This window comes from Priapulus caudatus, unplaced genomic scaffold (genome assembly GCF_000485595.1).
Source record: "Priapulus caudatus unplaced genomic scaffold, Priapulus_caudatus-5.0.1 Scaffold1101, whole genome shotgun sequence".
Classification (NCBI taxonomy): domain Eukaryota; kingdom Metazoa; phylum Priapulida; class Priapulimorpha; order Priapulimorphida; family Priapulidae; genus Priapulus; species Priapulus caudatus.
In genome coordinates, this window is record NW_014578162.1 from 55,918 (window position 1) to 68,947 (window position 13,030).

Below are 13,030 nucleotides of genomic sequence, written 5' to 3' on the forward strand. Positions count from 1 at the left end.
CGAGAGAGGAGAGAGAGAGAGAGAGACCAAGAGGATGAGAGAGAAAGGAGGCGAGAGAGAGGAAGCCCAGAGAGAAGGATGAGAGGAGAGAAGGAAAACAAAGAGAAGAGAAAGAGAAGAGAGAGATGAGAAGAGAGAGAGAGGACGAGAGAGAGAGAGACGAGGAGAGAGAGAGAGAGAAGAGAAGAGAGAGAGAGAGAGATGTAGAGAGACGACCGAAGCATGAGAGATGAGAGAGAGGAAGACGAGAGAGAGAGAGAGAGGAGGTTGGAGAGAGAGACGAGAGAGAGAGGAGCAGAGAGAGAGCGAGAGAGAGACGAGAGAGCGAGCGAGAGAGACAGAGAGAGAGAGAAGAAGAGAGAGAGAGAGAAGAGACGAAGGGAGAGAGAGGGCTGAGAGAGAGGAGAGAGAGCGCAGAGAGACCGAGGAGAGAGAGAGAGAGAGAGAGAGAGAGAGAGAGAGAGAGAGGGGGCGGCGAGAGAGAGAGAGAGGAGAGAGAGAGGAGAGAGAGGAGAGAGAGAGAGAGAGAGAGACAGAGAAAGACATGCACGCCGATCAACATAACAAACAAATGTTTGTTGTTTATTCACCTTTGATATCTATATATATATATATGTTGATATATACTTAACTGTATGCGAAATGTTATCAAGACTCAATGGTTTCAAGACCTTTAGATATTTTCTCAGACATTCGCACATATATTTAAATCAGAATTTTTCACTGATAGTACCAAATACAAGAATCATAAATATCCCGCGATGTAGCTGCCATTCCTGCCGTATATGATTGTCATCAGGGGGGAGTAATGATAGATAATAATAATATCGAATATCGATTATTATTCACTCCTGTTGTCGTCATACATGCCATGCAGGGTAAAAAATACACGGGAGCGATGAGCGATGAGCGATTCAAACCTCCGAAATCGCTCCCGTGAGGCTCAAAATAGCTCCCGTAAAATCTTTGCCCAGGGTTAATTGCCATAGATCTTCATGCTGCTGCAATGCCGTTTGCTGCAGGTGAAAAACCAGGGTCGGGGAAAAATTGTACGAGTAGAATAAAGTACGCCGTCAAGAGTCCGAAGATCTAGAAGGTAATGAAATTGACAGCGTCAGGTTGCGAAAATACTACTCGCTTAGTGGTACTCGGCTATATGCCATCACGTGCGTGATCTATGTCGCTGTACTATCAAAGGCACTGATAGAAAAACAACAGGTAAACTTTAACTTGCGTTAATTACAACTGGTTTTAAGCACAAGCTGTAAATGACTTCATCGTGTTTGATTCGAAACAACGGGAAATGTAAAATTCGGTTCCTCGTGAAGATGTCACGTAATAATTCGCTCGTACCGTTAAGAGTAAACTCCGGTTGATAGTGAAGCAGTTGTATGCAGTGAGTCCGATAGACTTGTGGGTTCCATTACCGATAACCTTGCGCCAAACATGTGCATCTGAAATAAAACACAAATGGAAGAAAACAATCCTAAGAGAATATTGCAACATATAAGGTGTAAAATAGAGTGTATGACGTTACGTATTCCAGTATTTGATATGAGCAAAAATAGTGTCAGTCACGTGATGAATGGTACAAGCACTAGACTGGCACGCTGTCTTTAAACATATATACATTATATCAAGAGCGTATTAAGAAGGTATATTATACGCTTCTTTATACGCTCTTGATTATATAGACGTCGTTTGAGAAAGTGTAGAGACACGGTACCACTCTATCCACGGTACTTGCATGCCTGTGGATGAGGGAAGCCTACCTCCAATCTTTCTTCATTTGACGGCGTAAGCAATACCAGGTTATTTATAGTTGACAGCGGACTGTGAGCCTGAAAAAAGAACAAGAGATTCTCGTAGAAAACGTGCAGACGCTTACAATGATTTTGTAAGAAGTACGTTCACATCTCAAGCGTGTTTACTTGCGACCCTCCGGGAACATCCCAGTCACCATGACAACAACGCTCGACTGTTGCGATCCTCTACGTATGATTGACGCTCTGTGCTATTGACGAATTAAACGCGATACAATCAGGAGTGGATAAAGGGACACATTATCCCCCTTTATCCACCCCCTTTATTCACTCTCTTTATCCACTCCCTTTATCCACTCCTGATACAATGACAATCATTTTCGGTCATTTAAAGATGTTCCAGAGGCGGACCTACCATTTTCGTCAGCCTGGTCGCTGCGAGGGTTAGACTGACTGCGTATATCACACTGATATCGCGACGTAACAAGCGCCGCTTAAAATCACGAACAACGCCATCGATGTGAGGCCTATCATTTTTACAGTGTGGGTGGTGATGTAGAGGAAAACGCACTGCAGGACAACAGTTACGCCATAGGTTGCCAGAAGAAGCGGTCCAAAGATGGCGTCGGTGCGCGCCACTAGCGTGCAGAGGTACTGGTGGCGCCGCATCACTCGTCTGCAAATATCCATGCGAGGAAAGCTTCCTCGGCCGAGTACCGACGTCCTGTCGCTCTCCTCCGCCACGATATCGTCGAGAATTGCCGTTAACTTGGAGAACCCATAGCGTCAGTAACTCGCACAGACAGCCGATCAGCGAGATGGGCAGCATGAATATGTAATACAAGCCAGCATCGAATAAAAACTAGCAACGGTAGGAAAAAACGTTACCTTGTCAGTATAGTCTGAAGTGAGATTGTGTGAGGTTGTGCTGCGAGAATAAGGTATGTACCCAATACTGGTGAAAAGTACGCAGACCCTGCTATAGTGCTAAATTGACGTCACGAATTTTCTATGGTGCATATTTGTAAAAAAAGTTGTTGCAATTTTTTACATGAAAAATAAGTATACTAACAGGACTAAATGTATCCTCAAATTTTGACTTGATAAGATTGTTTCTCAACTAGTTAAAAATCGAAAAAACCTGGGCGATTTGCTATAGTGATCACGACATTAAATGCTTGCTATGGGCTATGTATGAGTCACGAGTGTTTGTTCACATCAAACGGAATAGCAAGAGGACAACAAACGGAAGAATAATGCAGCAACTTAACCATAAAAAGTGAACAGAATCACTTACATTTTGTGAAAAAGTGGACATAATTTTTTTTACTTTTATTATTTATGGTGACATTGCTCAGCACACGTCCGCAGACAAACATCTAAAATCTAACGTCATCCATCTCGACGTCGATTTTCTTTAGCACTAGTTGTTGGTTTAGAAACGTTACAGGAACACGTTAACTACTGAAGGCTGCCCAGGGGCCTCCAGATGTCTAAATCCTGCCCTGATATTCTGCAGCATCTTGGTATAGCGAATTCGATATTCTTAGGTATACACTCCAATCTCAAGTTGCATTGAAATAATTGGTGAATTTTCTCGTGCAGGTTACCATGAGTATTAATGCCGTAGCCGCCGGCTTGGCGTTGCTGCTAACCGCTTACGTGTGGTTTCCTGGAGCTGTGCGAGAGTCCAGCCTGTTTACTTGCTCCGTCATCGCGCCAATGCCCAACGAAATAACGTGGAACAACAACTACTGGCAGGAGATTGGGGAAGGTTCCTTGTTCATTCTAAGCGCCTACGAAGATCGGAGATTCCAGCCTCACTACGTCCGCATTATGGGCATGGAATCTGTAAAGCTGTCGGCTGGCAAGTTGACGTGCGTGCTGTGGTACGGCGGTGGCAGACACGATGTGGTCGCTGCAACACGACTCAGGATGTGGATACCCAATGAGATACTAACTCAAGATGGCAGTATCACGCACATTGCCTACGTCTACTCCTGTCCCATATCAGACGGGCGGGAAATATCACCTTCCCACGTTTCATTAGCGTTTGATCTTTGCGATCCAATAACAAACGCCGTCGACGTGACGTCATACGGCCAACCCGAGAAGCTGCAAGATCAAGACCAACAAGAAAACAGTGTAAAAAACACAGCAGTGCCTTCTGGCAAAACCGCTCTGTGTGTCAAACCGATGAATTTCCCTAGACAGGACATAGCGCTGCGTCTGGCAGAATGGATTGAAATACAGCGAGCGCAGGGCGTAGATGCAATATTCACCTACGTTTATGACGTCACCGACATCACCATGATGGTTCTGAGGCAATATCAGCAGCAAGACGTTGTCGATTTTGTCTTCACGACCCTTCCTGGCCGTCTGCCAAATGACAGAGAGAATCGAACCGCGTTCCTCCGCAGAACAAGCCGACAGACGCAATTCCTTGAGAAGGTCATACTCAACGACTGTTTCTACCGCCACCTGGCGTACGACTACGTTGCCATTCTTGACGTCGATGAGGTCGTCTTTCCACTGCAGCATCACACGTTGCCGGAGTTGCTCGACGAATTGAGTGACGTTTGCGTAACCTTTGACCTGCAAGATCCAGACGTTATGCGGGCAATACGAGAGCTCGAAGGTCAAGTCGAGGTTGGCGGTGAACCATCGGAACGCCACGTGGCCATGTTTCCTGACCTCACCGACCACTATGATAAGGAACAAGGGTCCGAATCTAACGATGCTACGCGTGGCCGGCCGGTTGACGAAGAATTTCAGCTTGCTCTACCGTGCGCCTCGTATTGCTTTCGTCAGAGCTTCTTCCTCGATGAATTCCACAAGCAGGACCACGATGACATTCCCGAATACCTTCACGTCATGCAGCACACTAACCGCTCAATGTACGTGCTTCGAATCCACACATCATTCCTTAAATGTATATTCGATACGAATGCCAACGCTGTTACTGGCAACCACATTTCGTTTCATGCGCAGCCTGGCTACAAAAAGATCTGCTTAGTTGACGAAAGGATGGCGCTGCTGCATCACTATAGACACAGCTGCAACAGTAGCTATCAACATAGGCAAAGAGAATGCGACAAAACCTTGCACGATACCATACAAGAAGAGCGTATGGCCTGGAAATATCTTGACCCCGTGCGTCAGAACGTACAGCAGATGATGGTAACGCTAAATATCACTAAATAATAGATCTAAAACGTCTACAAAGTTTTCACCCGAATATTAAAACGTGGATAGAAACTATCTTCCTCAACTGTATTAACCTCATAACCTCATAAGTGTTAATCTTCAAAAGTCCTGGGGACTATAACGAAGATGGAGAGAGAAGTGGATCAAGTCGGTAGATCTCCTTTGGCAAAAAAATCGGGGGCGGGAATTGCCATTACGTCACGTTCAGGTCTTAACGGATTTTGCTCCATTCTTTGGTATTCTGTGATGAAATAAGCGCCTAAGGGTTTTGATATTGTAAAAAAAAATATGGCAAATAGTAGGGTTTCGGCAATTATTTAAAGGATATATATAGACACAAACAGTGTGGTGTCACACTTCGTCGGGTCGTTTTTTACGAAGATTTCACCTCTGACATAGCTTCTCAATGCAAGTAATTGGTATTTCCTCTCCACAGCCTGCGCTGCATTAAAACGTCTGATATTAGAGTAAGAGTTTCTCGACCAAAATATGCTCCGCGCCAACCCCAGCATAACCTGATTTATTTCAAAGCGATACAAACGGGTATAGCGCCATCTACGGTCACAACTGTGCTGGATTCATTTTTAGTTTATAAATTAATTATTCGCGAGATATCATCTATACACGATGCAATCGTTTTATAATGTACGTCATATTGCCTCAATTTAAAACTGACCTTCCTTCTTACTCACTCATTTGTGTCCTATTGTGTGAGTGTGAGCTACAGTTGTCATTGACACTTTCACTATTTCTTTGCATCTATCAAGACATTTCCCACTCTGGAATTCAAGCAGCCCGCTAACGGACGACCAAAGCGGACAAATTCCAATATTTGCGGAACTACGTCTTTTGGGGCGACGACGAATGAGAGAGAGAGAGAGACACAGGGGACCAGAAGACACAGCAGTGGAGACAATAGAGAGCACAGAGACACAGAGAGACACAGAGACAGACACAGAGAACGGACACAGAGAGAGCCAGATGAACGGACGACGAGAGGAGGCGGGAGAGCACAACAGGACACACAGCAGAGAGAGCGAGGCCGGAGCTGGTGAGAGACAGAGAGACAGCAGAGCACAGAGAGGACAGCAGAGACAGCAGCAGACACAGAGACACAGCGAGACACAGAAGCACAGACACAGAGACACAGAGACACTAGAGACACTAGAGCACCAGAGACACAGAGACACAGAGTGGGAGACACAAGCACAGAGACACAGAGATCACCAGAAAGAGAGAGAGAAGACCCGCGTGACGAGGACTTGAGCGAGAGACACAGAGACACAAGAAGACAAGTAGACACACAGAGACACAGAGAGCACAGAGAGACCCCAGAGACACAGGGAGAACAGAGACACAGAGACACAGAGACACAGAGACACAGAGACACAGAGGAGACACAGAGACCACAGAGACACAGAGACACAGAGACACAGAGACATCAGAGACACAGAGACACAGAGACCGAGAGACACATAGAAGCACAGAGGGGGGGGGGGGGGACACAGAGACCACAGAGACACAGAGACCACAGAGACACAGAGACAACAGAGCACACAGGAGACAGCAGAGAACACAGAGACACAGAGACACAGAACACGAGACAAGACACAGAGACACAGAGACACAGAGACACACAGACACAGAGACACAGGACACCAGAGACACAGAGACACAGAGACACAGAGACACAGAGACACCAGAGAACAGAGACACAAGAGACACGAGAACACAAGAAGACACAGAGACACAGAGAGAGACCACGAGACACAGAGACACAGAGGACACCAGAGACACAGAGAGACACAGAGACACAGAGACACAGGAACACAGACAGACACAAGAGACACGAGACACAGAGGGGGAAACACGAGATAGGAAGAACGGGCGGAAAAAGAGGAAGAAACACCAGAAGACCACAGAGACACAGAGACACAGGAAGACACAGAGGACACAGCAGACACAGAGACACAGAACACAGAGACACAGGAGACACAGCAAGACACAGATGAACAGAGGACACAGAGACAAGAGACAAGAGACACAGCAGACACAGAGACACAGAGACACAGAGCACAGAGACACAGAGACACAGAGACACCAGAGACACAGAAGAGACACAGGAGACAACAGAGACACAGAGGACACAGAGGACACAGAGACACAGAGACACCAGGACACAGAGACACAGACCACAGAGGTACACAAGACCACAGACGACACAGAGACACAGAGACACAGAGACACAAGAGCAGAGAGACACAGAAACACAGAGACACCAGAGACACACGAGACACAGCAGACTCACAGAGACACCAGAGACACAGAGACACAGAGGACACAGAGACACAGAGACACAGAACACCAGAGACCACAGAGACACAGAAGACACAGCAGACACAGACACCAGAGACACAGAGACACAGAGACACGAGTAGACACAAGAGACACAGAGACCAAGAGAGCACAAGGACACAGAGAGCACACAGAGGGACACAGAGTACCCACAGAGACCGAAGACACACGAGAGACACAGAGACACAGGAGACACCAGAAGCACCACAGAGACACAGAGACACATGCGAGAGCACGGAGACAGCAGCAGACACAGAGGACACAGAGACCCACAGAGACGACAGAGACACAGGAGAGCACAGAGGACACAGAGACACAGAGGACACGCAGAACAGTCGAGTAGGGCAGACAGCAGAGACACAGAGACGACCAGCCTCGCAGGCGAGACACGCGACAGCAGGAGACACAGAGGAAGATTGAGGAGGGGAGAGAGGAGCGGCGAGAGAAGGAGAGGAGATGGCGGAGGAGGAGAGGAGAGGAGAGAGGAGAGGAGAGAGTAGAGAGAGAGAGAGAAGGGAGAAGGAGAGATCTGCAGGCAGTCAAACATACAAAGCAGAAATGTTTGTGTGTATGTTATTCAGCCGCTTGGATTTAGTAGGACCGTCAGTAACGCGGGGCGCCGGGGGGGTCGCGGGGCCCCTCTGGCCCGCTGCTTGGGGGCCCGCGGCGAATAATATATTTATATATACTTACGTATATATTATATAGAATATATATATGATCATATATATATATATATCTGCATATATCTACCTTAACTGTATGCGACAATGTAAATTCAAGGAACTCAGATGGGTTTACCAAGACCGATTTAGATATTTTCTCAGACATTCGCACAATATATTTAAATCAGAATTTTTCCACTGATAGCTACCCACAATACAAGAATCATAAATATCCCGCGCATGTTAGCTGCCATTCCCCGCCCGTATGGATCGATTAGTCATCAGGGTGGTGAGTAAATGATAGATAATAATTAATATCGATTAGTACCATGGACGCTGATAAAATCGCTTCCAATCTGCATTGGGATAACGAGCAGGCACTCATGGAAGTGATAGCGTGTTTTACCGCGCCTGATTCGCGGGCACGCGTCATCGCTGCAGCGACGCACTGGTTTATTCTATAACGCGCATTAGCGTGTTGTTTACGTCACGAATCTCCTGCGGCGAGCTGGGGCTCTGGATGGGCGCCGACGGCAAGGAACTTTTGGAAATGTAATCTAGCGGTTTTGTGGCGCGGGCGCCGGTTTATACATCGAATGCACCCGCTGCGTGGGGCAACGCGAGGCCGGCGGGCGTCGGCGGCGATGTAGGGAGAGTTATAAGAAAGGTAGTACTACGCCCATCTGAAAAGTAGGTATTGCAAGGTCCATGTGACTGGCACGCTAAAGAACGATTAATGCCTGCTGTGGCGGCACTATGCTGCTGCATAGTCGTTGCTTTGGGTAGAGGGATAGCTCCTCGCTAGCCGCGGCTGTCCGGGCGCACCTGGGATGTCCTTTCCCGTCAGCGGCAAGACACTGAGGGGTCGAGAGGAGGGGGGTAGTAGGCCCCCAGACAGCACGCTTTAATATATAATTATTATTCACTCCTGTTGTCATCATACATGCCTATGCAGGCGTTAAAAAATACACGGGAGCGATCTGCAGCGACTTCGCTCTTTTTCAACCTCTCCGAAATCGCTCCCGTGAAGGCCTTCAAAATAGCCTCCCGTTAAAAATCTTTGCCACGTGCGTTAATTGCCATAGATCTTCATTGCTGCTCAATTGCGTTCTTGCTGCAGGTGAAAAAACCAGGTCGGGGGGAAAATGTACGCAGTATAGAATAAAAGTACGTCGTCAAGAGTCGAAAAGGGTCTAAACGTTGGTAATGAAATTGACAGCCGTCAGCGGTGGCCTTGCGAAAATAACTACTCGCTTAGTGGTACGTCGGCGCTAGTATGCACTACGTGCCACCGGGCCGACCGGCCGTGATCTATGCCGCGCGTGTCTGCGCGCTGTCACTATCATAAAGTCACTGATTAGAAAAAAACAGGGTAAAACTTTAACTTGCCGCTTGAATTACCAACTGGTTTAAGCACAAGCTGTAACCATGACTTCAATCGTGTTGATTCGAACAAGCCCGGGAAACTGTTAAATTCGTTTCCTCGTGAAGAAAGTCACGTAAATAATCCGCTCGCTACCGCGTTGAAGAAGAGTAAAACTCCGGTTTTGATTAGTGAAGCATTTGTATGCAGTGAGTTCCGATAGATCTTAGTGGGGTTCCATTACCGATAACCCTCCCAGCCAAAACATGTGCATCTGAAATAAAAACACAATGATGGAGGAGTAACATCCTGAAAGAGAATATTCGCCAACATAATAAGGTGCCTAAATATACGTTGTTATTGGACGTTACAGTATTCCAGTACCGGCTATTTGATATGAGCACAACTAACAATAGTGCCAGTCACTTGATGAACTGGTGCTTACAAGCACTAGACTGGCACGCTGTTCTCGTAAACATATACATTATATCAAAAGTATTTAAGAAGTATATTATACGCTCCCTCTTTATACGCTTCGTTGTTATATAGACGTTCGTTTTGAGAAAGTGTTAGAGAGACACGGCGTACCAACTCTATCACGGTACTTGCATTGCCTGCTCGGATGAGGAAAGCCTACCCTCCAATCTTTCGTTCATTTGACGGCGCCAAGCAAACAGTTTATTTATAGCTTTGATCAGCGGACTGTGAGCCCTAAAAAAAAAAAAGAACAAGAGATTCTCGTAGAAAACGTGCAGGGACACTTACATGATTTTTTGTAAGAAGCTACGTTCACATCTTCAAGCTCCGTGGTTTACTTGGACCCTCCGGGAACGTCCAGTCACCTGACAACAACGCTAACCATTGCGATCCTCTACGCTATTGAATTGACGCTCTGAGTGTGCTATTGACGAATTAAACGCCGTTACAATCGAGGAGTGGGATAAAGCGACACATTATCCCCCTTTATCTCTCTCCACCCCTTTATTCACTCTCTTGTATCCACTCTCTTTATCCACTCTGATACAATGGCAATCATTTTCGCGTCATTTAAGATGTTTCCGAGAGGCGGACCTACCATTTCCCGTCAGCCTGGGTCGCTGCGGTGGAGGGTTGTAGTTTTACACCTGAGCGCCACGGTTCTGCGGTCGATATCACACCGATCCTCGCGACGTAACACGCGCCGCTTAAAAATCACGAACAACGCCATTCGATGTGAGTTGCCGTATTCATTTACAGTGTGGATGGTGATGTAGAGCGAAAACGCCGCGAGGACAACAATTACGCCATCAGGTTGCCAGAAAAGACAAAAGAGAGAAGAGAAAAGAGGCGGCCGCGAGAAGCCGACTCCAACAGAATGGCGTCGGTGCTGCCGCGCCCACTAGCGTGCAGAGGTACTGGTATGCGCCCGCATTTCACTCGTCGGCAGATATCCACTTGCGCAGAAAGTTCCTCGGCCCACGTACCGACTGTCCTGTCGCTCTCCTCCGCCACCGGAATCGTCGAGATATGGCCGTTAACTTTGGAGAACTCTAGGCGCTTCAGTAACGTCGCACAAGACAGCCATTAGCGAGATGGGCAGCATAATATAGTAATACACGCAGAAGTATAGCCGAGCGAAGATTGCCCAAACGAAAAACAATAAATATTTCCGTGCAAGCGACGCAAGCGGACAGCTAGCCTGTTCTAATTTCGCGGTAACTCCACCCGATTGCCGCTGACTATTGCTGGTCATAGTGAGGAAAAAGCCTGCGCACGCCAGTATTGCTCAGCCAACATGATGCTGGTTACCGGGCGATGGCCGTCAAATGGAGGAGCGTCTTGCTTGCCCGTAACCGATTTTAGCCGACTTACGAGTAGCTACTGTCCAGTGAGTTATCGCGTTCCTGCAAAGAACACCTTATTCCAGCTCGGGAATGTTCGCCAGGTCGCTCTTTGTGTCAGATAAGAAACAAATGTTAATGCAGACGTGCACCACGACGTCGAGATGTTAAAAGCACTGTAAGGTAACTATGTGCTCCCAAGTGCCTTAATGAAAGCGTCAAGAAGAAAAAATGTAATTTAGTAAAGCACAAACGAAGAATTGTATATGTGAGGAGCAGCGAGCTAGATGGCAGCCGCAGCATCCTGCGGTCGCTCGTGTCTCTCCGCCGGCATCTCTCTCCACAGGGCCATATTCCGCACAGCCTTCATGCATCTGAGGCAGACTGGTCGCGCGCCTGCACTACCAGGTTGTCTTCGGTTCGCCGCCTCCTGCGTCCGTGCAGGATCTCCTCAGCCCCTCTGTTTTCTCTTCAACCGTTGACGACAGAGAGTTCTACGATGCATGATGTCATCCGTGGCGTATGCTGTGAAGGACCTCAAACGCGCTTGTGTATCGCGCTTGTGCAAATCTGCCTGATCGTTTCACGGAGGCGCGCCGGCGTTTCTCGCTGGCCTCGGCCGCGTCTCGGTCACGCCTTGCATTGTGATACACACACGCACCGTTTAGCTAACATACTCGATGCAAGCCCTCGTGGCGCATGCGCGATCGTCAAGTAAGCCTGATGATGACTGACAATGCTGGTGGGATGGAACCATTAGGAACACGGCTAAAGGCGGTTTAAATCTGCAACCGCTATGCAGGAATTAATTGTTTTAGGTAAGCACAAAGCAATATGAATACATGAAAGGAACAGTGACAGTACAATGCAGCCGGCAGCATTGGCTTAATATTGTCAACACCATTTGGTTTTCACGTTTTTTTGCTTACCCTAATTGATCTGTTCGATGCTCGCTTCGTTGATTCACACGAGGCTACAAAATATTGCTGCCACAACAGACGATGTGGTCTGGCTTTCTAAGTCACAACATTGCATGGTGACCAACTGCCAGAAGTGCTGCCATGTGTATTTAGCAATATATGTATCAAATATATAGCATTACTAGTGTAGTGTGGCTTAGAGGATTCGCAGGTGGGAAAACCTGACAGGCCAAGCAGCTGGCTGTGCGACGGCTACTCTTAGCACTGCAGCGTCCCGCTTGTGACCCCGCAGCGATATTATGACTTGCCGGGAGGATGGTGCCCGGAACTCTCGGGAAAAACGGAGGAAAATGGTCAATATTTGCTAATACGATGCCACGTGCTGCACTCTCTGTTCCATTTCATTCTCTATTGTTTCCCTTTTGTCCGTCACCTAATCTTTGCAAGCCTTGATTAGCAACTATGTATTCCATCGGTGTAAACCTGATGGTATAAAAATGTCAGCCCGAGTTGCTAAATGGATCCACGGCATGGGCGTGTACGGCTATAGCTTGATATATGTTTGTTCATGGTGCCACGAGGCGCTTGCAGGGAGTGTAAGCTGAGTATAGGCGCGTGTGTGTATCACATGCATCGTACGATCGCTCGTAAACGACTCGGGCAGATTGCAACACGCGATAAACGTTTATTCCTTCATACGCACGGATAACATCATGCATCGTAGAATCTCTGTCGTCAACGTTGAAGAGAAAACAGAGGGCGAAGAGATCCTCACGGATGCAGAGGCCGCGGAAGAAGACAACCTGTACGACGCGCTGCGACCTCTGCTCAGATGCATGAAGCTGTTCGGAATATGGCCTGTGAGAGAGATGCGCCGGAGAGACACGCGCACCGCAGGGATGCTGCGCTGCCATCTACTCCGCTGCCATCCTCGCCT

The 13,030-nt window shown here is 47.6% G+C and overlaps 1 protein-coding gene across 3 annotated transcripts in view; it reads left to right on the plus strand.

Annotated features, from left to right (window-relative positions):
* Nucleotides 1-13,030, plus strand: part of LOC106815373 — a 31,205-nt gene that overhangs the window by 11,363 nt on the left and 6,812 nt on the right. For all 3 annotated transcript variants that reach the window (XM_014819826.1, XM_014819828.1, XM_014819827.1), the window contains exon 4: nucleotides 3,369-4,660. In XM_014819826.1, the coding sequence (XP_014675312.1) occupies nucleotides 3,375-4,660 (1,286 nt within the window). In that variant the 5' untranslated portion in view covers nucleotides 3,369-3,374. The remainder of the gene's footprint in view (nucleotides 1-3,368; nucleotides 4,661-13,030) is intronic.